This window comes from Carassius carassius, chromosome 22 (genome assembly GCF_963082965.1).
Source record: "Carassius carassius chromosome 22, fCarCar2.1, whole genome shotgun sequence".
In the NCBI taxonomy this organism is placed as follows: domain Eukaryota; kingdom Metazoa; phylum Chordata; class Actinopteri; order Cypriniformes; family Cyprinidae; genus Carassius; species Carassius carassius.
In genome coordinates this window covers 22628242-22654582 of record NC_081776.1, presented here as the reverse complement: position 1 = coordinate 22654582, position 26341 = coordinate 22628242, and the positions used below count along the sequence as shown (strand labels likewise).

At 36.4% G+C, this 26341-nt stretch overlaps 2 protein-coding genes across 2 annotated transcripts; one reads left to right on the top strand and one right to left on the bottom strand.

Moving 5' to 3' along the window:
• Nucleotides 1-6636: 6636 nt before the first annotated feature.
• On the bottom strand, nt 6637-13306 carry LOC132098474 (gastrula zinc finger protein XlCGF7.1-like). Its single transcript, XM_059504583.1, has 3 exons — nt 13227-13306; nt 12792-12921; nt 6637-8323 (listed from the first exon to the last, which is right to left on the bottom strand). Exons 2-3 carry the CDS (start codon nt 12871-12873, stop codon nt 7449-7451), a joined length of 957 nt encoding a protein of 318 aa, XP_059360566.1. The 5' UTR covers nt 12874-12921; nt 13227-13306; the 3' UTR covers nt 6637-7448.
• A 5866-nt stretch (nt 13307-19172) lies between these two features.
• LOC132098473 (gastrula zinc finger protein XlCGF57.1-like) lies at nt 19173-21668 on the top strand. Its single transcript, XM_059504582.1, has 2 exons — nt 19173-19521; nt 20152-21668. Exons 1-2 carry the CDS (start codon nt 19437-19439, stop codon nt 21417-21419), a joined length of 1353 nt encoding a protein of 450 aa, XP_059360565.1. The 5' UTR covers nt 19173-19436; the 3' UTR covers nt 21420-21668.
• Nucleotides 21669-26341: the final 4673 nt, after the last annotated feature.

The window sequence follows — 26341 nt, the reverse complement described above, 5'->3', positions numbered from 1 at the left end:
AGGTGTGTGATGCGATACTGTCAATGTCCTCGTCGTCCTGTAGCTAGTTGTGGCATTGCTATGTTCCATTCGTGACAACATATGCTCTCCACTTCTGTTGGCATCTCACAACACTTGCTACTAAAACACCACAAATTTTGAAGAGATCTCTGTCTCTATGAGGGCTTGAAGAAGTGCTGCTGCAGCGGATGCTTCCTCCATCGCTCTGAGTACTTGATCTATGTAGTCTGGTTAAAATAAATATGGTTGTGAAAAAAAATCAACGTTGTCTGTTGATATATCGAAATCGTCTTCCAGTTTGATTTCCTGTACGTCTAAATATGTTTAGATCTTCACAATGAAAGGTAACACTTCCGAAATCTCTGTGTAAACAATGAGTGACACGCATGAGAGAACACTTCCGGCGCTTTCTGCGCTTGCGCAGACTAAGAGAATGCGCGCAAGCGACAACAGGAAGCACACGTGCCCTCAGATCGCTTGGACGTGGTTGTGTACAAGAGGTAAAAACGATATAAATACTGTTCGCTTTCTCACACAAACCGCTCGTTTCGTGTCTTAGACCAGCGGTCCCCAACCTTTTTAGCGCCAAGGACCGGTTTAATGTCAGACAATATTTTCACGGACCGGGCTTTTAAGGTGTGACGGATAAATACAACAAAATAAAATGATACGACTGGCATAAAAACTGTGGTATATTGTAAATATAGTAATAAACATGAATCCACTATGTATTCTTATGCCATTTTGTTAGCAGCGTCCTCATAACATCACGCCAACAACATAACATGAATAACATCCTCTCTGCCCCTAACGCTCACTGACTCTGGTCGCTATGGTGACGTTTAAACATGCCTTTAAAATATAAGATACCGCAAAAATCCACCGCGCCCGGCTCTACTGGTCCAATCAGCGCAGGGTTGTGCCAGTGTTGTTTTGTGTTGAAAATGTAATTTTAGTCTGGTTGGGGTCGGCAACGCTGCAGAGTAGCACAGTACCTGCGTGACTCGCAATAGATGTAAACAGAGAGAAGTAGCTCCGCCTACAATGTTCTTCCGCCAGACGCGAGCGCCAAAAGTTACCGACTGCAGCTTTAATGTAAGTTATTTATTCTTTCTTGAGTGGCCCGGTACCAAATGTCCCACGGACCGGTACGACGCACGGGGGTTGGGGACTGCTGTCTTAGACCATCAATGTGTTCTTACGATGAGGAATTGTTTAATTTGGACTCCTCTGTGCATGCTCTTTGAGGTGGTGACCATACACCTCCATTATATGAGTCACAGACAGACAAGAACGATTTGACCTAAAAATATCAAAATGGAAACTACTACGGAAACAAAGGCACCTCATCTTGGATGCCCTTGAGGTAAGCTAAAACATAAAAAAAATTCATTTGAAAGTGAACTATCCCTTTAAGAGATACTATACTGAAAGTCATAAAAATCCAGTAATAAATTGCCTACTTAAGAATTTAATCTAAAAAAAAAGTCTACAGAAACATCTTTCATTTCTCAACACAAATTTGTCATTTTCTTTACAAAAAAATACAACAGAGAACATGTGACAGATTAATGATCATCTTAGCAGAACTGAAGGAGGAATGATGGAGGCTAAGAGAAACAAAGGAAAAGGAAACAAAGCACATCATCACATGTCAAAAATCTTATAGACTTCAGTCCATGATCAGACATCATGCCACTCATGATTAGAAAGCTCTTGAATTAATGTTAGCACTCTGGCATTTACGACAGGACAGGCTGTGTTTGTCTTCTCCACTTTAGTCCTCTTCACTAAATTGATAGAAAAAAGCCAAAGTCTGCTTTACTGTCAATTCTTCCACATGTACAGCACAAACATACAGAGAATTGACATTGTGTTACTCTCAGACCCTTGGTGCAAACAGGTAACACGAACAGTATAGCATAAAAATACAGATAGATACAGATTAAATTTGAAATACAACTATAAAAAAATGCCTTGTGGAAGAATAAAACAGTCTTTGATGAATTTTGATGCAATGATAGCTCCCAAACGTGATGCACAGTCAGTAATGAGGGTGGGGGTTGTCAAGTATTACATTTCCATGCACACACAGCAGGTCCTGAGAAAAGAATCGAGTTGGCGAGTGTGTGAGAGATTATATATTTCATGTTCGTGCTCAATATTGTTTATTTTCTTCTTAAATTCAAATCCATTCCACATCACACTACAGGCTCGTAATTCAAGTGTGCAGTATGCCCTCTACATAAGTCAAGTCAAGTGACCTTTATTTATATGAAGCTTTAAACAAAAAAGATTGCGTCAAAGCAACTGAACAACATTCATTAGGAAAACAGTGTGTCAATAATGCAAAAATGACAGTTAAAGGCAGTTCATCATTGAATTCGGTGATTTCATCTCTGTTCAGTTAAATAGTGTCTGTGCATTTATTTGCAATCAAGTCAACGATATCGCTGTAGATGGAGTGTCCTCAACTAAGCAAGCCAGAGGCGACAGCGGCAAGGAACCGAAACTCCATCGGTGACAGAATGGAGAAAAAAACCTTGGGAGAAACCAGGCCTCTGAGACAAGGTCTTTACAGGAGATCTGTATCTAGGGCTACAAAACAAATCTATTGTATCTCTTGCTCTGGCTACTGTGTATAGACCACCAGGGCCGTATACAGATTTACAAAAATAATTAGCAGATTTCCTCTCAGACCTATTGGTTACTGTTGATAAAGCGCTAATTGTCAGAGATTTTAATATTTACGTTGATAATAAAAATGATGCATTAGGACTTGCGTTTACTAACCTAATAAACTCTTTTGGAGTCAAGCAAAATGTCACCGGGCCCACTCATCGTTTTAATCATACACTAGATCTAATTATATCGCATGGAATCGATCTTACTGATATAGATATCTTACCTCAAAGTGATGATATTACAGACCATTTCTTTTGTGTATTGTGCATGCTGCCTAATTTATCTCAACTGCTCTGTGTACCCATAAACACATATTAACTAGATGAAATGACTAGCAACATGGGCACTATATTCTCTCATACATTAGAAGCTGTTGCCCCCATCAAATTGAAAAAGGTTAGAGAAAAACATACTGTGCCATGGTATAACAGTAATACCCACTCTCTCAGAAAAGAAACTTGAAGTCTTGAGCGCACATGGAGAAATACTGACATGGAAGTTTTAAGAATTGCATGGAAAAACAGTATGTCCAGGTATAGACAGGCTCTAAAAACTGCTAGGGCAGAGCATATCCACAAACTCATAGAAAACAACTAAAACAATCCTAGGTTTTTATTTAGCACAGTGGCTAAATTAACAAATAACCAGATGCCACCTGATTCAAATATTCCATCAATGTTTAAAAGTAATGACTTTATGAATTTATTCACTGATAAAATAGATAACATCAGAAATAAAATAACAAATGTAGATTACAGTGTCTTATACTTCAGTTTCATCCATCGCACCCAAAGATAAACTGCAGTGTTTTACAACTATAGGACAGGAAGAGCTAAATAAACGTATTACTCCATCTAAACCAACAACATTTTTATTAGATCCTGAATATTATTAACCCATCGTTATCTTTAGGTCACATCCCAAAACCATTCAAGCTGGCGATTATTAAGCCTCTTATTAAGAATCCAAAACTAGATCCTAGTGAACTGGCATATGACAGACCCATTTCAAATCTTCCATTTATGTCTAAAACTTTAGAAAAAGTTGTGTCCGCTCAATTGTGCTCCTTCCTGCAAAAAAGGGATCTCTGAAGAATTTTTCAGAACATTTTAGGCCCCACCATAGCACAGAAACTGCATTTTTTTTTAAATTACAAATGACCTGCTTCTTTCGTCAGATCAAGGCTGCATCTCATTTCTAGTTTTACTTGATCTTAGTGCTGCGTTCGACACCATAGATCATGACATACTCATAGATCGATTACAAAACTATACAGGTATTCAAGGGCAGGCTCTAAGATGATTTAGATTCTACCTGTCTGATCGCTACAACTTTATTTAAATGGGGAGTCATATAATTTATCACCAGTTAAATATGGAGTGCCACAAGGATCGGTCCTAGGTCCTCAGTTATTTTCAATATTCATGTTGCCCCTTGGTAATATTATTAGAAAATATGGGATAAGTTGCCCCTGTTATGCTGATGATACTCAACTATATATCTCAACGAGACCAGATGAAACTCCTGAATTATCTAAGCTAACAGAGTGTGTTAAAAATGTAAAAGACTGGATGACAAATAATGTTCTCTTATTAAATTTGGATTAACTATTGGACCAAATAATACTTTTTGGACCAAAAAACAGTACACAGAATCTCGTAGATTACAATTTGCAACTATATGGATTTACTGTTACTTCCTCTACAGTCAAAAATCTGGGTGTTATTATACAGCAATTTGTATTTTGAAAATCATATTTCCCATGTTAAAAAAACAGCACTTTCACTGTTACCTGTTTCTGATGCAGAAAAGCTAGTTCATGCATTCATGACCTCTAGACTGGACTACTGTAATGTACTTCTAGGTGGTTGTCCTGCTTCTTCAATAAACAAACTACAGGTAGTTCAAAATGCAGCAGGTCAGAAAATATGAACATATTACCCTAATTTTACAGTCTCTGCACTGGCTACCTATTAAGTTCTGTATCAGTTACAAAATAGAATAAATATTATTATTATTAATATAAATACCAACCTATAAGACCCTTAATGATTTAGCTCCTGCGTACCTAACTACTGTAGTCTTCTACCATGCTACAATCCATCATACTCACGCATCACGTTGGACTTTTGGTAGTTCCTAGGATAGCAAAGTCCACTAAAGGAGATTTTCGCATTTGACTCCCAAACTCTGGAATAGCCTTCCTGATAATGTTCGGGGTTCAGACACACTCTCTCTGTTTAAATCTAGATTAAAAATGCATCTCCTTCGCCAAGCTTTCAAATAATGCATCTCATAATCTTGGACTGCAGTTATATCTAATCAAATGTGCATTCTTATTCTTTAGCTTGGGTTAAACTAATTAATCTTACATGGTTGGAACTGCAGCTACGCTTATTATGTCTCTATCTGTTTCTCTGTTTTGCCACAGGATTGACATCTGTTTTGCTACGGGATTCAAACAAGCTCCAGTCTGGATCCAGAACACCTGAGAAGAGATGATGCTGACCCTCAGAGGACCCCAGATGCTAACCCTAAAACAACATACAGAACTATCAAATACGTTTGATTGCATCACAATAATTGCTTTTAATGTTGTTTGTCTTTTCTTTTTTTTATTGTGTTTTGAATAGATTTTTACGTACATTTCTACCACATGTACATAAAATGTCACCACTGATAAGCTACAACTGAATATAATAAAAACATACATTTTCTGTAAAGTTGCTTTCCAATGATTTGTATTGTAAAAAAGTAGAAAACAAATAAAATTAAATCAAATACGTTTGTAAAAAAGAATCAGCTCTAAAAAAAATTTCCTTACCATTTTTGTTTTTACACTGCACATACATCATGAATTAAAGGCACAATTTGAAAGATTTCTTTATTAAAAAATCCAAAAACCACCAGTGTTATATTCTTTATATATAGAGTTTAAATCCAGGGAAATTAAAGTTTTAACTAGTTACACAGACCATGTCCATAGTCTCATTGTGTCGCCTGCCAATGACTTCATAACCCTGCGAGTTCCAGTTTTGTTTTGTAGAAAACATGGAAACACCTAAGATGCTTGAATATGTTGTGCATTTTAATAGACCGATGATGACTGCACAGAGTAGCATTATAACAGAACTTTCAAACGTATCTAGTATGATAAAACCACTGCTTTTGTAGGCAAACATCAATGCCTTGAATTTTACGTGAGCAGCTATTGGTAGCCAGTGTAAACTGATAAACAGAGGTGTGACGTGTATTCTTTTCGGTATTCACGTCTTTCAGGGAAGACCTTGCATTTTCCAACATGACAATGTCAGACCACATAATGCATCAATTAGAACATCATGGCTGAGTAGAAGAAGGATCCGGGTACTGAAATGGCCAGTCTGCAGTCCAGATCTTTCACCCATAGAAAACATTTGGTGCATCATAAAGAGGAAGATGTGACAAAGAAGACCTAAGACAGTTGAGCAACCAGAAGCCTGTATTAGACAAGAATAGGACAACATTCCTATTCCTAAACTTGAGCAACTTGTCTCCACAGTCCCCAGATGTTTGCAGACTGTTATAAAAAGAAGAGGGGATGCCACACAGTGGTAAACATGGCCTTGTCCCAACTTTTTTGAGATGTGTTGATGCCATGATATTTAAAATCAACTTATTTTCCCCTTAAAATAATAGATTTTCTCAGTTTAAACATTTGATATGTCATCTATGTTGTATTCTGAATAAAATATTGAAATTTTAAACTTCCACATCATTGCATTCTGTTTTTATTCACAATTTGTACAGTGCCCCAACTTTTTTGGAATCGGGTTTGTACATAATATTTATATATAAATACACAAACATACATGTTTTTTATATATTTTTTTTAATATTTACATCAATATCGATATTGTATATATACACATAAATACAATAAAAAAACTTGCAGAACAGTTTAAGATCTGTCACCCTAACATTTATAACAACCTAGTTGCTTTTTTCCTCACAGTTTAGGGCCTGTCAAATAGGTTTTAGACAGGTCAGCAGTGACACACTTCTAAAAGCAGCTTCCAGGTTTCATCAGATGACCGCCAACAGTAGCCATATTCAAGTCTAGATGAACCAATATTTACCTGTGCGTTCTCTGACTAAAATCAAATAACAATGCAATGTCCATTATTTCTTTCAGTTTGACCTTTTATTTATAATTTTCATTTACATTTGGTATATTTAGATGCACAATTTTTTTTTTTGAAAATCTTAATGAATCCAGTTCAATTTCATATTCTGAAAGTTCAGATTATGTACCATAAACTTTGCAATTCGATTCCCATTCGTTTGTGTGTAATGGTCAGGCATGGCCACAAGTGTTCATATGCAAATAACAAAAGAAAATAAAAAGCTTAAAACCAAAATTATAAAAAGGTGGTAAATAAAAGTCATGTTAAAGTAGACATATCACCCATTTAGAATGTATCTGATATTGGCCACATTAAAAATGTCATATACACAGCCTCATCCAAAAGATCATATTTGAGCAGAAAATCTGATGGTGCATATTCAGCTGTAGTATGAACGCAACCTTATTTTCACACAGTTGTATTTTCTTTTGCTTTTTTACAATTCCGAACAATTTAAAAGTACAAAAATAACGTCGGTGTTTTAGGTGTATCTGTAAATGGAATGGAAAAATACATTTATTAAACTGTTCATAATAAATCCACTTTTCAGGTGCAATCTGCAAGTTGTTTTTAAAAATTGCCCTTTCTATAAACCTCTTACCACACTGAGAAACACTGCAATATCTTTCCAGAATGAGTTTGCAAATGACGAATCAAGTCTTTTTGATATATGAAACTCTCCTTACATCGAAAACACGTGTAAGGCTTCTCTCCAGTGTGAATCCTCATGTGACTTTTAAGGCCTCCTTTAAGTGTGAAACTCTTTCCACAGTGATGGCACAAGAACGGCTTCTCTCCAGTGTGAATTTTCATGTGATACTTCAGATTTCCTTTTAGTGAGAAGCTCTTCCCACACAGTTCACAGGTGAAAGGGCTCTCTCCAGTGTGACTTTTCATGTGAGTCTTGAGACTTACTTTATGACTGAAGCTCTTTCCACACTGCTGGCATTTAAAAGGCTTCTCTCCAGTGTGAATTAGCATGTGAGTCTTCAGATTTCCTTTTTGTGAGAAGCCCTTCCCACATTGTTGGCAGGTGAAAGGTTTCTCTCCAGTATGAATTATCATGTGGTAGTTAAGATTTCCTTGATGTGAGAAGCTTTTACCACACAGTTTGCAGGTGTAAGGGTCCTCTTCAGTGTGGATTTTCGTGTGTGTCTTTAAACTTAATTCATGACTGAAGCTCTTTCCACATTGCTGGCACTTGAAAGGCTTCTCTCCGGAATGAATTATTTTGTGCCTGTCAAGGCGTTTCATGTTAAGAAAACTCCTTCCACACTCAGGACATTTAAAGCGCTTCTCTCTTGAATTACCTGTAGTGTGGGAAATGGGGCTTCCTGTCTTTTGAGCTCTTTTTCTTGGGGAAGTCTTTTCAGTCTGTGAGAAGCTTAAAGGTTTTTCTTCAGTTATGAAATCATGATCTTTCTCTTCCATTACATTTACTACTTCACTCTCCTCTTTCAGCACTCTCAGGTCTACGGATGAAAGAGACAAACAGAAGTTAACCCCAGTTTAATAAAATAAAGTATTGCATTAGTTTTGTTATTATTTATTACTGGGATATACTAAAGTTGCAAAGACTAAAGTGTCGAATCCAAAGAGATATTCATTATCAAAGTTAAGACTCTGCCATGCCCCGCCCCCCCCCCAAAAAAATGGTTAATTGAAACACACCCCCACATGTCTACATCACTAAGTGGAAATATTTGCATAATGCCGCCCAAATCTTCACACAAAGAAAGAAGCCGAGGTTTCAGTAACCATAGTTAGTTGTGAAGCAGCCAAGAGGAGGAGATGCTGTAGGGAGATGCTGTGTGTATCTAGGCGAAAGCACTTTATTTGGCCTTCTGAAAGTTCTGAAAATTATTAACATCTTTACATTTATTTTTCTAAGATGAAGCTTGCAATTATAGTAAAGGGCATTACAGTTCTGACGAGTGCTTGTGTTGTTCAGCCAATCACAATTCACTGGGTCAGTTGGCCAATCAGAGCAGACTGCGCTTGTTGGAATGAGGGACTTTGTAGAAATTGACGCATTTGAGAGAGGTGGAGCATAGAGGACCTACAATAATGTACAATATTTATTAATATGTTTTATTATATCGCCTTTAAGAGTATTTCTCAAAGCGCTTAACAACATAAGCAAACACAACAATCAAGAGCAATATACAAAAATACTGAATAACAATCAGTTAAAAGCAAGACTAATATAAAAAGTTTTAAGACTAGATTTAATTTGCTTCCCTGATGAGAAAATTCCACAATTTGTGGGCTTAAGATGAAAATGCCTGATCACCCATAGAACGCAGCTGTGTTTTAGGAACGACTAAAAGACCACTTTGAGAAGATCGCAAATTACAACTAGGCACATAGGGAATTAAAAGCTCAGCCAAGTACTGAGGAGCCAGACCATGCAGTGCCTTGAATGTTAACATGAGAACTTAAAAATAAATATGAAATTTAAACGGGAGCCAGTGCAACAATTCCAAAACAGGGGTTGTATGATCAACATACCTGGCCCCTAAAAGATTTCTGCTGAATTTTGTAAATGTTGAAGTTTGTTAATAAAAGATTTTGAGACTCCAATAACAAGGGCATAGATGAGAAAAGATTCATGAATTAACTAACCTTTCAGCGATAGAGAAAGACAGCACAGGTTGTAGCATTCTCTCTAAAATGAGAGTTTGAGGTCTTAACAGTGTTCAGCACGAAAGGCACCCATATTTTTTTTAATTTACCTTTGTAACTCCAGAGAAACACCATCAACAGACAAAGCTAAAGATCCAGCATTACGCAGTTTATGGGGAGAGACAAGAAGCATAACTTCTGTTTTGAAACTATTCAAACAAGAAATTTTCAGACATCCACATCTTAATCTCAGATAGGCAGTGTGAGAGATGGGAAATATTCACATTTTGACCTGTATTAGAGTGGATGTAAATCTGCATTTTGTCAGCTAAAAATGGTAGTTCAGTTCGAGAGATCTTAATAACTGCCCAAGAGGAAACAAATAAATGCTGAAAAGCAAGGGACCAAGTAATGAGCCCTGAGGGACACCAGTACAAGATCTGAGTCCATCCATAAAAACAAAATAACTATGATCAGTTAAATAGGATCTGAACCAATCCAGAGCAATCTCCGTCACCCCAAAGACCAATTCAAGTTGACTAAGTAATACCGTATGGTCGATGATATCAAAAGCAGTTTTAAATGCTGTTGGCACAGCACCAGTCGACAAAGAATAATTTATCATTGAAAAGAACAGTAAAACAAAGAACGCCAAAACAAGATTTAAATAAACTAGTTGGGGATCAAGTACACAAGTGGTAGCTTTCATTCTAGATACCTGAATCACTCAGTGTGCAGGCATGAACTGAAGAAAATCTGGACAGAGGAGTACCAGAAAAACATTTTTAAAAAATGCGGACACAAGACGTTTTAGCACTAAAATGGGTGAGAAAATCATTACAGAACTGAACTGATGCTGTCTGAGAGTTAGCTTCTCAACTTTAAGAAGACAGTTTTTATGGTAAAAGAGCTGTCTGGGATTATTTTGGTTATTTACAATAATCTGAGAAATGAAAGATGATCTTGCTTTTTCAAGTGCTACTTTATATTGACCCAGAGATGATTTCCAAGCCTGATGAAAAACACTCAAGCCAGATTAACACCGCTTATACTCCAGTTTGCGGCAAGCAACTTTATTTGAACACAGATCATCACTATACCAAGGAGCCAAGTGTACAAAAGAGACCCAGAAACATGAGGAGAAGATGATGTTCAATATCTGTGTCCTGTACTCCGGTGAATGTACCACTTCTGGCGCAGCAGTCCGGCATAGCCACAGCAATCATAAATGTCTTTGGCCAAAGGATAGTTCAGTTTTAAAGGTAAAAGTGTAAGGTAAAAGTGTAACGTAAAAGCATGTTCAGCGAAGCCGCGTCCTCCGTAGCAGAAACCCCAGCATAGCATAAATCCTCAGCACATGGGAAAAGCCTCCAGGCCGACACCAGAAGCAGAGAAAATCCAGCGACCCCTATGACCACTATAAATGATCTTTTACACTCAATGCGTTATCAGTGTATGCTGTTTTATAACGTACTACAATACTCAGGTGCAAATATCTGAAAGAAGTTGCCCTGTGTATCATCACCTTAACAGAGGCCAGAGACTCAGAAGATGGATGTATAGAAGAGAAAATACTGTAGCAGGCAGAGCACTTAAGCTCACTGTTCACTATGGTTGCAATATAGAAAGCTAATATAAAAGTGGGAATATTTGCGTAATGCCACCCAAACGTTCACGCAAAACTTATAACCAGTGTTGGGTATAGTTACTTTGGAAAGTAGTTAGTTAGGTTACAACGTTACCATCAATTAAAAGTAATCAGTTATGATACAGCGTTACCTATTCATAAAAGTAACGCGTTAGAGTACTCATCCGTTACCAAAAATTAAAAGCCGTTTGCAGCGGCTCACACATGACAGACACAGCCCCCGGCTCCTTTAAATGCACCTAGAAGTCGTGACTCCCGACAATGAATAACGTCAGTCATCCGACTAAATTAACACTGCAGGATAACAATAACAGGAAAGACAGTCAGCAATAGGCTATTCCACATGGCGTTTTATTTATTTATCATCACAGAACATATTATTAATCAAAATTCGCACCTACCCAGCCCGGGTAGCCTAGGCTACTGTATATTATGAGCACCACAAGATAACTCCTGATTTTTCTTTAACTTTAAATAATGCAGTTATCAAAGTACAAGTATGCTTACTTGTAAACACTTACTTACTTGCAGATTTAAATCCATTTAGAAATGATGAACAACCAGCCAGCCAACGATCTAACAGAAATTAACAGCTGCCTGTCAAACAAAAATGATAACAAACCGAATTAAATCCTTCACTGCCACACAGGCAAATGACAAATCGCTTAATAGCCGAACTAATTATTATTAAAGTGTCACTCACAGTCACAAGCCTAAATTCGCTTTAACACAGTCCATAAACCAAACGCTGTCCTCTCTGCCATCTTGCCGGGAGTTCGGAAAAAAAAAACCCACACACACAGGGTCAGGCGCAGGGCACAGACGTATCACAGCCATTGACTTTACGATAACAGAGCTTCGGCTCCGCTGATACATCCGCAGGTGGCACAGTAGACCTAGGCCTCCTGTCTGACAAAAAGCAGGCTGCAGTCGGGATTTTCCTTTCCTTAAAATAACGGATTACTTTTTTTAAAAAAATAACGAAGTTACTGATTACTTACGCACGAAACTAACGCGTTAAGTTACACATTTCAGGAAAAAAGTAATTAGAGTACTCTAACGCGTTACTTTGTAACGTGTTACCCACAACACTGCTTATAACACAGTAGAAGAAGTCATGGAAGAAAATGGAAGAAAAAAAACGGGTTGAATGTTAACTTTCTTTCCATATTAACTATAAATTATGATATGTTTTATATGTTTATGTTTTAAACGGGAACCAAAAACTAACGTTAGGGGAACGTTCTGTGTTTGCTGGGTCTGTAGAGCAGTTTGTCTATTTAGGGCTACTGTAGAAACATGTTGACAACTTCCATGTAAGGGGACCCACGATGTATGTAATTTCATAGGGACTTTAAGAAGAAAGTGCGTTTAACAGTACAAAACATTTATTGTTTACACTTCTGTATTATCTTTGTTAATAATTATTTAAGTGTTACATGTCATAATAACAGGTGTCCAACAAAAGGCAGCATTAGTGTTTGACTGGTCGTGTGATCTCAATATCTCTGTCCACATAAGGCGACCAGATCCATGTCAAATAAAACCACTTTAAGACACAATTAAATGTCAATCTTGAATAAAATATTGTTAGGCATAATTTATGTAGAAGTCAAAATTTTAATAAGGATCAAATGACAGTTCAGTTTTGAGAATGAAAAACCAACCTATTTGTTCCTCAGTATCTTCTTGTTTCACATTGAATTCTTCAATCTTCACGTCTTCACTCTCCTCTTTAATTAATGCCATCTTTATAATAGTGTCACATGAATCTCTGCTGCTTCGCCAGGAGTTTTTCTTTGTTTGGTCGATTTGTCAATTTTAAGATGAGAAAAATTAACAGAGAGAAAAAATAAATCCAAATTAAATCTCTGATTCACGATATAGGGAGCAAAATTAAGAAGCACCTTTTCTGTTAACGTTACTCATGAGCGGATATGCATTACTAAAAAAAAAAAAAAATTGCTGAATGTTAAATAAAATATTACAATGCTATATTGAATAAGAATTTGTACAGCTTTTTTTAAAACACCATAAATCGTTTGATCGGGTTGTACTGATTTAAAGACAAGTTTAAATGTTTATAAGTTAAAAACACAAACCTTGCATCAACCGAATCACAGACGCTGATACGGGACACAGCCTTATGACGTCATATCGAGACACCAAAATAAAAGTCCAGTTCATGCGCTATTGACACACGTTAAAATTACATGCATAGAAATTTAAATAATAAAAAAATACAAATGAAAAACAAAAAATATAATTAAATGATCAATCTGTCCAGTTAGTAGCCAGAAGTTACCGTGAATCAGTTTCACCCACTTAAATAAATAATAATAAACCAGCATACACATATGTGCAAAATAAAACGCAGAATGGCAGATGTGAGGAGAATCTTTAAAAATGATCAACATAAATAATATTTAATCTATAAGGACCAGCAACGTAGCACTACTCCAAGAGTGGACTCATTCTCAGTTTGAAGAGTATTTTGATGCGGCTTGAAAACCTTATAAATATTATATGTAAATAAAAAATAAATAAATAAATAAAACAGTTCCTCCAATCTGATGAAAAAGGTGCTGCTAAAATGTGAAAGGCAATTTTTTTAAAGTGCTTCCTCATGTATAGGGAAAACTGAAGAAGAGGAAAAAAAAACTTTCCTGAGTGACTCCGGTGACTCGATCCAACATGCAGAAAACATCAAGAAGAGTTTCTCAACAAACTCAAAATGAGAAATTGGTACTGAGCTGTCCATGTGAAACCAATCCTCACTATCATAGAAGAAAAAAAACTCATCCAAAATTGTCATCATCTGGTATTGCCACTGTTCCCCTGTATGGACATCCCTGTATTTCTCCTGTGTTCTCCTCATGTTCTCCTGGTGTCTGGTCCTGTATTTGGTCACCATTTCTTCTTTTTATCAGAAAGGACTATTGTTCTGTACTTACTATCTGTCAATACAACAGCATGTGGTGGACCCTAGCACAGTATAATGACCTTGTTCTGCAGTTGTGTGGATCCCCCTTCATCATGGGTCAAACAGTCCTAAATGCACTGGTTTGTCTGTTAACAGCTGAGTTTGTCTAAGATGTTGCATCGCACATAACTGCCACTGGGAATACTTATTTCTCTGAATAATCATGAAATGGATGCGTTGTAGATTGCTTCAGTTTAAAGGTTTGAAACATAGACTGTATATAAACATGGACGTAGTGTTGTCACCCGTAGATTCCTGAAGAACAATGTGTGTGCCATCTTGGCAGCGCGTCAATGTGCTTTTCTCCTAAACCCTAACCCTAAAATGGGCAAAGAGGCAGGAGATGACTGCTGAAACCACGCCCATCTAGATCATACAGCAGCGGCTATCCACCTGTCAATCAAGTGGCCATGCCCTTGCAGAACTTTAAGGCTTAATATAAATTTAAAAGGATTGGTTATAAAAAAATATTTTTTTAAAAATTAATTCAAAATAATTTTTTTTGTACCAGGCTGTAAACATGTTTTTATTCTGCTGTAAACTTGGGCATTTTAATAGTCTACAGGACTGACTCTCTTTTGGACCCAGCCTCTAGCGGCCATCAATGAATTGCAGTTTTAGTCACTTTCGTGTTAGTCTCTCAGACATCACGCCCATGGACCATTGGCTAAATGTCTGATGCATATGGGACACAAAAGTAGAAACAATCTAGGAGTGTCAAAGTCGTCATCGGATTGTTTGAATTATACAGAATCTCCAGGAGATGTGTGTGTTGCATTCTTTAACGTTCCACCTGTAAACAAAGATGACGTGCCGCCAAAAACCCTCACGAAAGAAGAAAACTGTCCGGTTTACAATTGTGACGATGAGAACTTATCAGGATCAACTAAACGCTGGTTTTTCAAAAGTAGGTGAAATATTTAACTTTCACGGCATAGAATCTTTAAAATGCTTCTGAGAGTTCTACACACCTGTAATTGTGGCAACATTTACATACCCCGAAGCGGCCATGCTGAACAAAACTAACTGTCTGAAGGTCTGGCTACACGAGACTACTCCTGTCTGGGCTTCACGAGAGAGAACAGCAGGTTATTGCTCGGTTTGAAATGAATGGAGTTGGAGGAATCTCTCTATGTTTTATTCACAGCTGTTGCATCCGGAGGTCCTAAAGAATTTTTATGGCAGTCATAGGCCAATATCTTAGAAATGAGTCTCTTGACAAATGCTTGATCCTATTCCATCTCACCTCCTCCAAGCCATTTCTCGTGCAGTTGTACCTGCACTCACTCACATCATTAACATATCCCTCCACACTGGGGTTTTTCCCTCATCATTTAGACAGGCTCATATAACTCCACTACTTAAGAAACCCACCCTCAACCCATCTCTTTAAGAGAACTACAGACCTGTTTCCCTGCTTCCTTTCATTGCAAAAACACTTGAACGAGCTGTGTTCAATCATGTCTCTGCATTTCTCACACAGAACAACCTCCTTGACAGCAATCAATCTGGCTTCAGAAGTAGACATTGAACTGAGACTGCCTTGCTCTCAGTTGTTGAAGCCCGAAGACTGTCAAGAGCGGAATCCAAATCTTCAATACTTATCCTGCTTGATCTGTCCGCTGCTTTTGACACGGTTAACCACCAGATCCTCCCATCAACCCTACTGGCGAAAGGCATCTCAGGAACCACACTTCAATGGTTTGAGTCTTACCTATCAGATAGGTCCTTCAAAGTATCTTGGAGAGGTGAGGTGTCCAAGTCACAACATCTAACTACTGGGGTGCCTCAGTGCTCAGTTCTTGGACCACTTCTCTTCTCTGTCTACATGGCATCATTAGATTCTGTCATTCAGAAACATGGCTTTTCATACCACTGCTATGCTGATGACACTCAACTCTACCTCTCATTCCATCCTGATGATCCGACGGTAGCTATTCGCATCTCAGCTTGTCTAACAGACATTTCTTCCTGGATGATGGACCATCACCTTTAACTCAACCTTGCCAAGACAGAACTGCTTGTGGTTCCAGCAAACCCATCATTTCATCACAATTTCACCATCAAGTTAGGCACATCAACCATAACTCCTTCAAAAACAGCCAGAAGCCATGATTGATGATCAGCTAACTTTCTCAGATCACATTGCTAAAACTGTCCGGTCCTGCATTTATATATATATATATATATATATATATAAAAGACATAGTGGGTGTGGTGTCAGGCCTTGGAGAGGCTTTTATTTAACAGAAAATCAAACATCAAACATTGCACAAAATGTCCAAAATGGGGAATAACGTGTCCAAATGTAAAGGAGCGTTTAAAAAAAGGGGGGCAACAGCATCTTCACAGAGGCTCATCTTGCCTGGCCCATGGCGCTTGAGGGAAAACAGCTTGGCATCCTGGTCCATCTACCTCTCTCACACACCCACTCCTGTCGGGAGCCTGGTGAAATCCTTGGCGATGTAGTTATGGCTAAGTATCCCACTACAGTTATCAAACTATGGAAAAGACCAAAAGAAGAGCAGTCCAAGATCACAACAGCACACTGTGAGAAACTAGTCATGTCCTGCGGCCACAGATGTGCTGAAGTCATTCAAAGCAAGGGCCTCTGCACTTCCTACTAATTTCTGACAGCTGTAACCCTAAAAAATCTTAGCTAATTTTTTTGTAATATTTTGTGCTACAGTGGTTATTGTTCTCTAATTGAAATTCCTTGGTTATTTTTGCAAACATGTCAGTGGATCAGTGGTATGACTACAGTTAATATTCCTTACAATTTTGACCAATGAAGATTAGTGTCTCTCCCTTTCGGGACTCATACTCAAAAAAGTTTATCTATTAACATCTTTTCCATTATGGCACTTTTCAACTACATGGTATGGATTGGTACGGTTCAGTTTTGGTGGGTTTTCCACTGGGTACAGTGCCTGGTACATCATAATTTTTTCAGTACCACCTTGGTTGAGCTTCCAAGTGAATTGTAATATTACCAAAACTTGATGTGTAAACTTTGCTGATCACTGATTGGCCAGAGATAACCGAACTTGCAACACAAAAACAACAGGACCACTAGATGTAAATCAGTAAATCAGGGGGAAGCTGGGCCTAGTGGATAGAGAGTTTGACTCCCAACCCTAAGGTTTTGGGTTTGAGTCTCGGGCCGGTAATACCACGACTGAGGTGCCCTTGAGCAAGGCATCGAACCCCCAACTGCTCCCCGCAATTACTTTGACACTTCTGAAGGGTTTGTACTTTTGTGTCCAATATGCATCAGACGTTCAGCCAATGGTCTGTGGGCGTGACGTCTGAGGCTGAGACTATTGTTCTTGTGGTGATTCCAGCAGTTCTATTCAGTGAATCATTTAATGAAGCAATTAATTCAACTGACTCGAAGTTTCAAAAAGCTCAGTTTCTCCATCGCTAGGGTACTTGTTAGTGCATACCCTGAGAATACCGTTAACTATGAACTAAGTCACGATAGGAAATGCGAAATGAGATGCATCTTTTCTGATACTCATACATGGATGTGGTTTACTCACAAAAATAACATTTATTATTGCTAGATAAAGCATCACAATGTTATAATTAATTTATTAATTTTACACAACTTGTAAACTCCATAAAATAGACTGAATGTTTTGCTTTGTTTCGACACAAACACTTTAAAAGCTTAAAATCACTGCTTTAGCTGAATAAAGATGCAGGAAGCTGTGTGACGTCACATCACCAGACCAAAATAAAAGATATAACAGACTTAAATCAATATAAACTTAAATACAAGACATACAGTATATCAATATATAAAAATGCTTGTTATGCAAATAACAATAAGAATTATTATTGTTGTTATTGTTATTATACACCTCAGAAAAAAGACCATTAATGGGTTAGGCAGAATCAAGCAGAATCACTGAAGCAAAGAGGAACAGCAGGAACAGGAAAAAAACAATTAATCTGGGACATTTTCTTTTAACTGAAGTACATGAACAGCAACCTCAAAAGAAAACTCCCTGTCTGCTTCTTTGTGTCCTGTTGAAAACACAGAAAGTAAAAACAATTAGCAATCTACCTAATATACAAATATACAAACAATATCTCATGTCACTTTTCTTACCATTGTCATCTAAAGACTTCAGGTCATGATGCAAAAGGGTGACCACGATCTCTTTATTCATAAGATATTATTAGTTAATAATTCATAAGTTATTATTAATTAATAATTTAATTTCAATATTATTTAACTGTGAATCTTAATTTTGGGTGGACATCAATGAATCATATGTTCACAAATTATAAAACGTACCTCTGTAAGTTAGTGAAAAGTAAATACCTGCGAACCTTTGTTTGTGAATTGTTTTGATTCAGATTCAAAAGTATGAATATTTATTAAGCATTTACAACAAGCAATATTTGACAGATAAGGTTATAACTCACTTTTTTAAAAAATGTGACTTAAAAAAGTCTGTGACTGTTTTCCACCCATGGCTCCTAAACAGCATCTCATATTCAGTACATGCTTAAATATCTGTAATTCAAATATGAATACATCTGACGTGTTTTATTATGTGTCTGTGCTTGCATGTGAATTCCAATGCACTTTTGTGTTTTCAGAAATCAGCGTGTGACTTTTAATTTGGTCTGACAATGTGACGTCATAAGGCTGGGTCGCGCTCCTGTGTTTGTTGTGTTCTGGCTGAAGAAAGGTTTGTGCTGCGATTTGACAATTAAAAGAAAGAAAAAATAAGCATAATGTAATGCCTTTAATGTGGCTAAAACGATACAATTTTATAGCGTTTACAAACTACGTAAAATGAATTAATTATTATTGAATGTATAGCAGTGCAATGCTTACATAAAGATACGTTGCATCAGTATATAATTAATCGGTTAAAAGGTACGTCTCATTTCGCTCCCCATCTCGAATCGGTTTACAGTACACACGAATTATGCCACTGGCAAAGTACTGATGAGAGAATTACAGACGTCCGAATGAATCGATTCGCAAAATGATTCACAACAGCACAAACGCAGAGAACACAAACCAAACACGAGTAACTTTTTTTCCAAACCAAATGCATATGCTTTTATAAAAATGTAATTAATAAGCATTAATATACACTAAAAGCTTAAATACGAAATGTCGGTATAAACTGAGTTCTTACATTAATTTGTAGCACTAGGTTTGAGTGTTTTTGGGAGAGTTTGCTAATCAAAGATTTAATTTGGATTTTTTTTCCTGTTAATTATTCCCATTTAAACATAACACTGTCCAATAACAAACTCCCTGGTGAAGCAGATGAGATCCACGTGACACACTTTTATAAAGATGGCGTTAATTAAAGAGGAGAGTGAAGATGTGAAGATTGAAGAAGCATTCAGAGTCAAACAAGAAGATACTGAGGAACAAACAGGTTGGTGTTCATTCTCAAAGCCGAAATCTACAGAAATGAATGATATTGTTGAAGTATGTCAGTGTAATTAGACTGTTCATTGCGTCACATGATCATATGGTTAATTCAAATCTGCTTTCACACTTGACTGGTTCAGAGACGGACATGCTCAGTTCTTATATTCACAACTGTTCAGGGTTTTCAACTAGTGTTCAATATTTGTAAAACTTGTTGGACATTGTTAACAAGTTAAACATATTTCAAATAAAGGAAAAATGAAGTAAAACATACATCAGTCATACAGTAAATTCACCACATTGAGGCAAAGAACCACCACAGTTATTAACGCTTGACCACTCTTTTAGGGCAAGTCGATTTTTGAAGGGTTGAGTGATAGGTAATATATATATATATATATATATATATATATATATATATATATATATATATATATATATATATATATAAGTGGTTTTATAACTGCCAGCAATGTTTGAAATGAAAGAAAGTGAAAAGTTAATATTGAGAATATGCTCTGAGATTACAGGAAACACTTTTTTTTTGCTAAATTTTGATACATTATGTTGGTTTTGATGTCTGTTGTTTTGTGCCTTTAAACTAGTGTTAACTTCTGACTTTTTTTAACTTTAGACATGATGGCCCTTAAAGAGGAGAGTCAAGAACTGAATGAAATGGAAGAGAAATCTCAGAATGAGAAACCTTTTTTAATAACTGTAGAAAAATCCACACGGACTAAAAAGAGTTCTTCACGAAGAAAAGCGAAAAAGACCAAAGCTAAGAGTAATTTCAGCTGCCAACAATGTGGAAAAAGCTTCAATCAAAAACAAAACCTTACAATCCACATGAGAGTTCACACTGGAGAGAAGCCTTACAGCTGCCAGCAGTGTGGGAAGTGTTTCAGTCAGAAACAAAACCTTACAGTCCATATGAGACTCCATACCGGAGAGAACTCGTTCATCTGCAAACAGTGTGGAAAACGTTTCACTAAAAGACAAAACCTTGATATCCACATGAGAATTCACACTGGAGAGAGCTCTTTCAGCTGCCAACAGTGTGGGAGCAGTTTCACTCAAAAAGGAAACCTTAAAGTCCACATGAGAGTTCACACTGGAGAGAAGCCGTACACCTGCCCTCAGTGTGGACAGAGATTTTCACATAAAAACACTCTTAATTCCCACATGAGAATTCACACGGGAGAGAAGCTGTTCACCTGTGATCAGTGTGAAAAGAGCTTCACAACAGAACTGAACCTTAGATATCACAAGAACATTCACACTGGAGAGAAGCCGTTTGTATGTGGCCAGTGTGGAAAGCATTTCAGACGGAAAGTAACCCTTAATTACCACTCAAGGATTCACTCAGGAGAAAACGGTTTTAAATGCAATCAGTGTGGAAAGCGTCTTTGTTATAAAAAAAGCCTCAGCACTCACATGAGTCTTCACACTGGAGAGAAGCCTTACACCTGCAAGCGGTGTGGGAAGAGCTTCTCGCTTAAAGGAAATCTTAAGACTCACATGAGACTTCACACTGGAGAGAAGCCCTTTCCGTGTCTTCAGTGTGACAGGAGTTTCACGTATCAAAGAGACCTGAAACGTCATTTGCAAACTCATTCTGGACAGAAATCGCAAAGTTCTAAATGTAAAAAGAGGTGTAAAAAAAACAGTAATTATGAAAATCAACAGTGCATTCAATCTGGAGGAAGGCCATTTAATTGTAATCAGTGTAACAAAACATTTATTTTGCCATTACACTTAAAGATTCACATGAAAAATCATGAAAACGTGAAGCCCTATGTATGTGCTTTGTGTGGAAAAAGTTTTAAGTGGTTCGGCAAGTTAAAATTGCACCAGAAAATACGGATCTGTGTAAAATTAAGGAAGCGTTCTCACCACAGCTGAATGTCCCAAACGTGATTTGTCCACCTTTTATGGTCGCTTCTTTTATTTGCATTCTTAACTTTTTTTTATTTGATGTTTTTTGCACATATACACCTGACGATATATTTATGGTTTTAAATTTTGAGGAGTTGTGTTAGACACCCTCCCATTTATATTGTATAGAGGCATCATTACATAAATTGATAAACTGATGTGTCAAACTTATACTAATGTAAATGAGAGATAAATAAAATGACAAACTGAATGAAATATGAACATTGTTATGTATTATTTTTAATCTTTAGTGAGAGAATGCCCCTAGAATTGACTACTTTTTTGGGGCTCATCTGTACGAAAAGTCCTAAGAGGCCATGGATTATTCATATTTTTTTCTTTCTTTTTTCTTGTAATAGCGATTAAGTATATTGGGATCTTGATATAATGAAAGTTGTTTTCTCATGATGTAGATCGTTATCACTACATAATTTTCTCTTGATCTGGACAGAACAAAAGTTGTTTTCTCATTATCAGACTTTAAATTGTCCTGTCATTTCAACATAACGAAAGTTGTTTTCTCATTAATCGCAACAATATTTTCTCATGATCTCGACATAAAAAGTAGTTTCCTCGTGATCACAACTTACTTTTCTTGTGAACTGAACATAACAAAAGTTGTTCTCTTAAGTTACACCACTTTGCCAACTGATGGGATTTTGTATATCCATGTTGCGCATTTGGGACAGAATAAGGACCTTCTTCCTAATGGTTACAATTTGTGCAGTATTTTTAATTATTGACATTTAGTTAAATCATAAATGTTAAATGCTTGAATCAATATGATTGTTTTGTGTAGCGTTGAGTTCTTGCTAAATGTATGACTCCACAGTTTCACCACAGCATTAGAGTTGTGTTTCATAAACAAACTGCTTATTAAGGTTTGACTTCACTTCTGTCTTCACCTATATCTGTATTTGTGCATCTTTGAAGTACATGATTGTTAGTTAATAATAATTGACCATTTAAACGTTAATTACGCAAACAAAATGTTTAGCGCACTGTCCCTGGAAAAAATATCAACAATGATTGCATTGCAGACGTTATTACTACGTGAAGCAAAATTTTCTGAAATATCTATAACATACAGTATAAGAGCGCATGGTTTATCTGTCGATCAGACTCGCGTCATTGTTTTCGTTACTATAGAAAGTGTAGATCAAACAAATCAAACACTCTAAAATAAAAAAAAACATATGTCGTAATAACGAGAAAACAAGAAAGATAAATATAGATAAATAATCCATCCCTGCTGAAAAAAACAAAACAATAGACACACATCACAACATTTTTAATGGTTTTACTGGTTATAATGGAAACTGTCATGGACCCCGTGGGTCTCTACTGGAAATTGGCAACCTTCTATTGGTGGCTTGTTAAAACCTAAAATCCTAATGGAATATGTTCCAAAACATATTACACAACTACAAACATACTACAGAAAAAAAGGTTTGTAATGGTATTTGTAGGGGAAACCATTGGAATTTTCTTCGCTGGTTCTTTTGTTTTTTTTCAGCAGCATGGCCTATTAGAACCTCCGTACATCTGGAAGCTGGTTGCAGCCACAAGTGTGTAATCCTATGTGTGTCTAGTTTATTAAAGTATTTTTCATTTACACAGTTAACATTTATAGCAACTAAAGTTGCTATTAGCATTAGAAGCTATTTACACTAAGTGCAAATACATGGTGATGGATATAATATACAGCAAGTGTAAATAAAGTTTTTTTTTTTTGCGTAAATATTGGTTGGTCACTTGCAGTTTATACTTGGTGCAAATAGGTCAGAAACTATTTTCACCTCAGTTATGAAGTGAACAGCAGGCCAACAAGATTTTAGTGTCACTTCAATGTGATCAGGATTATGTGGACAACATAAACGGATGCCTTTTGGCTCAAGATAAAACAACGCTACTTCTTGTGGAGAACAGGGAGGACCACATTACCATACAGTGAACTGCTTCGTTCTCCTTCATTTTTATCCACAAATTTGTAAGGAAATTTGCAAAAAAAATAAAAACAAATAATTGTCAACCCTTTGGTCAGAAAGATCATATATTTGCTCTACAAGACAGCTTTATGCAGGGCTAAGTTCTCCGGCACCGTGCCGGATCTCCGGCGTGCAGCGTTTAATTCTACATTTAACAAAAAAAAAATATTGTTGATTGATATCACTTTTAAGTCATGCGTTCGCCTACCAATGGTATGACATTAACTCACAGTAACCAACATTAGTAGCCAGTCTGAATGTTTTGCTTTTATAAACACGAGACGCGCATAATAGTATTCAATTGCAGAGTTGCAGCTCTGATGAATGGAGAAGCGCGACAGAAAGCGGTGAGGCGAAATGGTCAAATATATCCATCTAGCGTATATTTACATAGAAAAGCTCATTATAAAGCAGCGGAGCTTTGTAAACAGCTCAGAGTATTCTTGTCATTGCCATAAGAATGATATGATTGCCAAAACATATTTACCGGGATTTCTGAAAAGGTCCTGTTCACATAATCTATTAATGGTAACTTAACCAGTAATTTACCAGGAAAGACTGTATGTGTGAAAGGGGCTAAACTCTTCCTCTGTATATGCTGTGAATCTTATTTGCTTAACGTAATCTGGAAAAACTGTGTGCATTATCTCATTAGATTTGTAACATAAATCATTTATAAACCTTTGCCAACACAGCAGATATATCAACCTAAATCATGTCTAAATATGCCATTGTATCCCTTACGAAAATTAACCATGGTTTTACTACAAATAAAACCAAAAAACCATGGTTACTATAGTTAAACCATGGTAACCACAAATTAACCATGGTTTTGCTATATTAACCATAGTTTAACCATGGTATTTGTAGTAAATCTGTGGTTATACAAATGGTAGTCAACACGCCAAAAATTTTACTATAATAAAACCATGGTTATTTTTCGTAAGAGATTGTACATCGCGATTTCAAAATAAATGTTTCTGCATTTGGCCATATATAAAAAAATGTAATGAATTTAAACATTGTTTAATCAAGCTGTAAAGTCACCAACCGTTGGCGCCCTCTGCAGGTATTTGTTTTAATACATAATGTACTTAAGTTGTTCATGTTAATGTTCATGTTATATATAGGCATATTACATTATGTATTTTAACAGTGTTGTTCAATACAATCTTGTAATTTCTTGGTTTTGATGTTTTATTTGAGCCAATTATTATTGCCTCATTGTTAGTTTATATAAAAGTAGTCATACTAAAGAAAAAAAAAAAAAAGGATTACTCCGTTGTCAAAATAATCAGTAGATTAATTGATTCCCAAAGGAATCATTAGTTACAGCCCCAGATTAGTTAAAATATTTCTAAATATAACTGCATTGTTATAAACATTTTATTGAAAACTTCTTAAAAACAGTATTAAAATATTGTCCCATTCTAGTAAAGTTCCAAGTATCTGTACTTTGTCTCATCTCATTGGCTAAGTGTATTGTCACACCCCTAGTGTCGATATGCGATGATATAGCTCATGATTTTCCAAGTGTATGATACAGCTTTCATTCTTCAGGTCAATCATATATTCATGAAAAAGAAAATCAGTTTGAATAAAGAAAGCAATAACTTTGCCATAGTATCCTTTCAAATGTTAAAGTTGTCACAGTCATAGCATGCTTTGCATGTGCTGCCCCGCCCCGCCCCCGGAAAAAAGTTCAGGCTCAGGATTTTTTTTTTTGCTTTAACCCGTTTATGTGGATTTAAATACTTGTGTTTTTCATTTCTTTTTTTTATTTCAGTAATGTATATAATTTATATGCCAAGATTTTTCCACCACTAATAGATAAAATGAAGTTTGACATCTAGATGATCTTTGCTTCGGTCCCTTGTGGGCTGCCTTAACCTAGGTAAAATGGTTATTTTACCCAAATTCTTTCATCTTTTTCTGCATTTTTCAATCTTTATTAATAAGTCTTTTTTCTTTTTTTTTTTTTTTTACACTTTCTGATCATATTTTACCTTCTTGTTTATATTTTACCTTCCCATTTCAAGAAATCAGTTCTCCATCTTCCCAATTCTGAAGAAAGACTTACCACCATCTTGTAATATTAATAAGATTCTTCACTGTAACAGTTGTGTTCATGCCAACAATTGCCCATCTTGGGTCATTGCGTAAATGGTTTTATATTACATTTATATTTCTCTGTGTGGCTTTCAGAGGTTCAAATGGAGAAAATCTGTAATGTTTAAAATGTTTTTTGCTGTTAAATAACAATATAAAGATTACAAAAAGAAAAAAAGGTTTATGGGATAGTTCACCCAAAATTGAATATTTGATGTTTATCTGCTTACCCCCAGGGCATCCGAGATGTAGGTGACTTTGTTTCTTCAGTAGAACACAAACAGAGATGTTTAACTCAAACTGTTGCAGTCTGTAAGTCATATAATGGAAGTGAATGGTTTTGAGAGTCAAAAAACAAACAAAACCAAAATAAAACCTGCGGCTCATGATTATACATAGATGTGTAAAGACACAAAACGATCGGTCTGTGCAAGAATCTTTTTTTTTTTTTTTTTACCTCTGATTCACCACAAGGTCCAAACTGTCCTGAGCACATTCTTAACAGCCGGTGTGTGATGCGCCTTTTTCTACTTCTTGCTTTGTGATGGATTGCAGACTTAAAAGTGCATTACTACCACCACTTATCTCTCAAATGGACCATTGACACTATGTACAATCTCAATTAGGAGTGTCAATGGTCCATTTGAGAGACAGGTGGTAGGTACATTGCAGTGAATTAGAGGTAAAAATATAAATACTGTTCAGTTTCTTGCACAGTCGGATTGTTTCATGTCTTTACACATCAATGTATCATCACAAGCTGCAGGATTTAATTTGGTTTTGTTTGTGAAT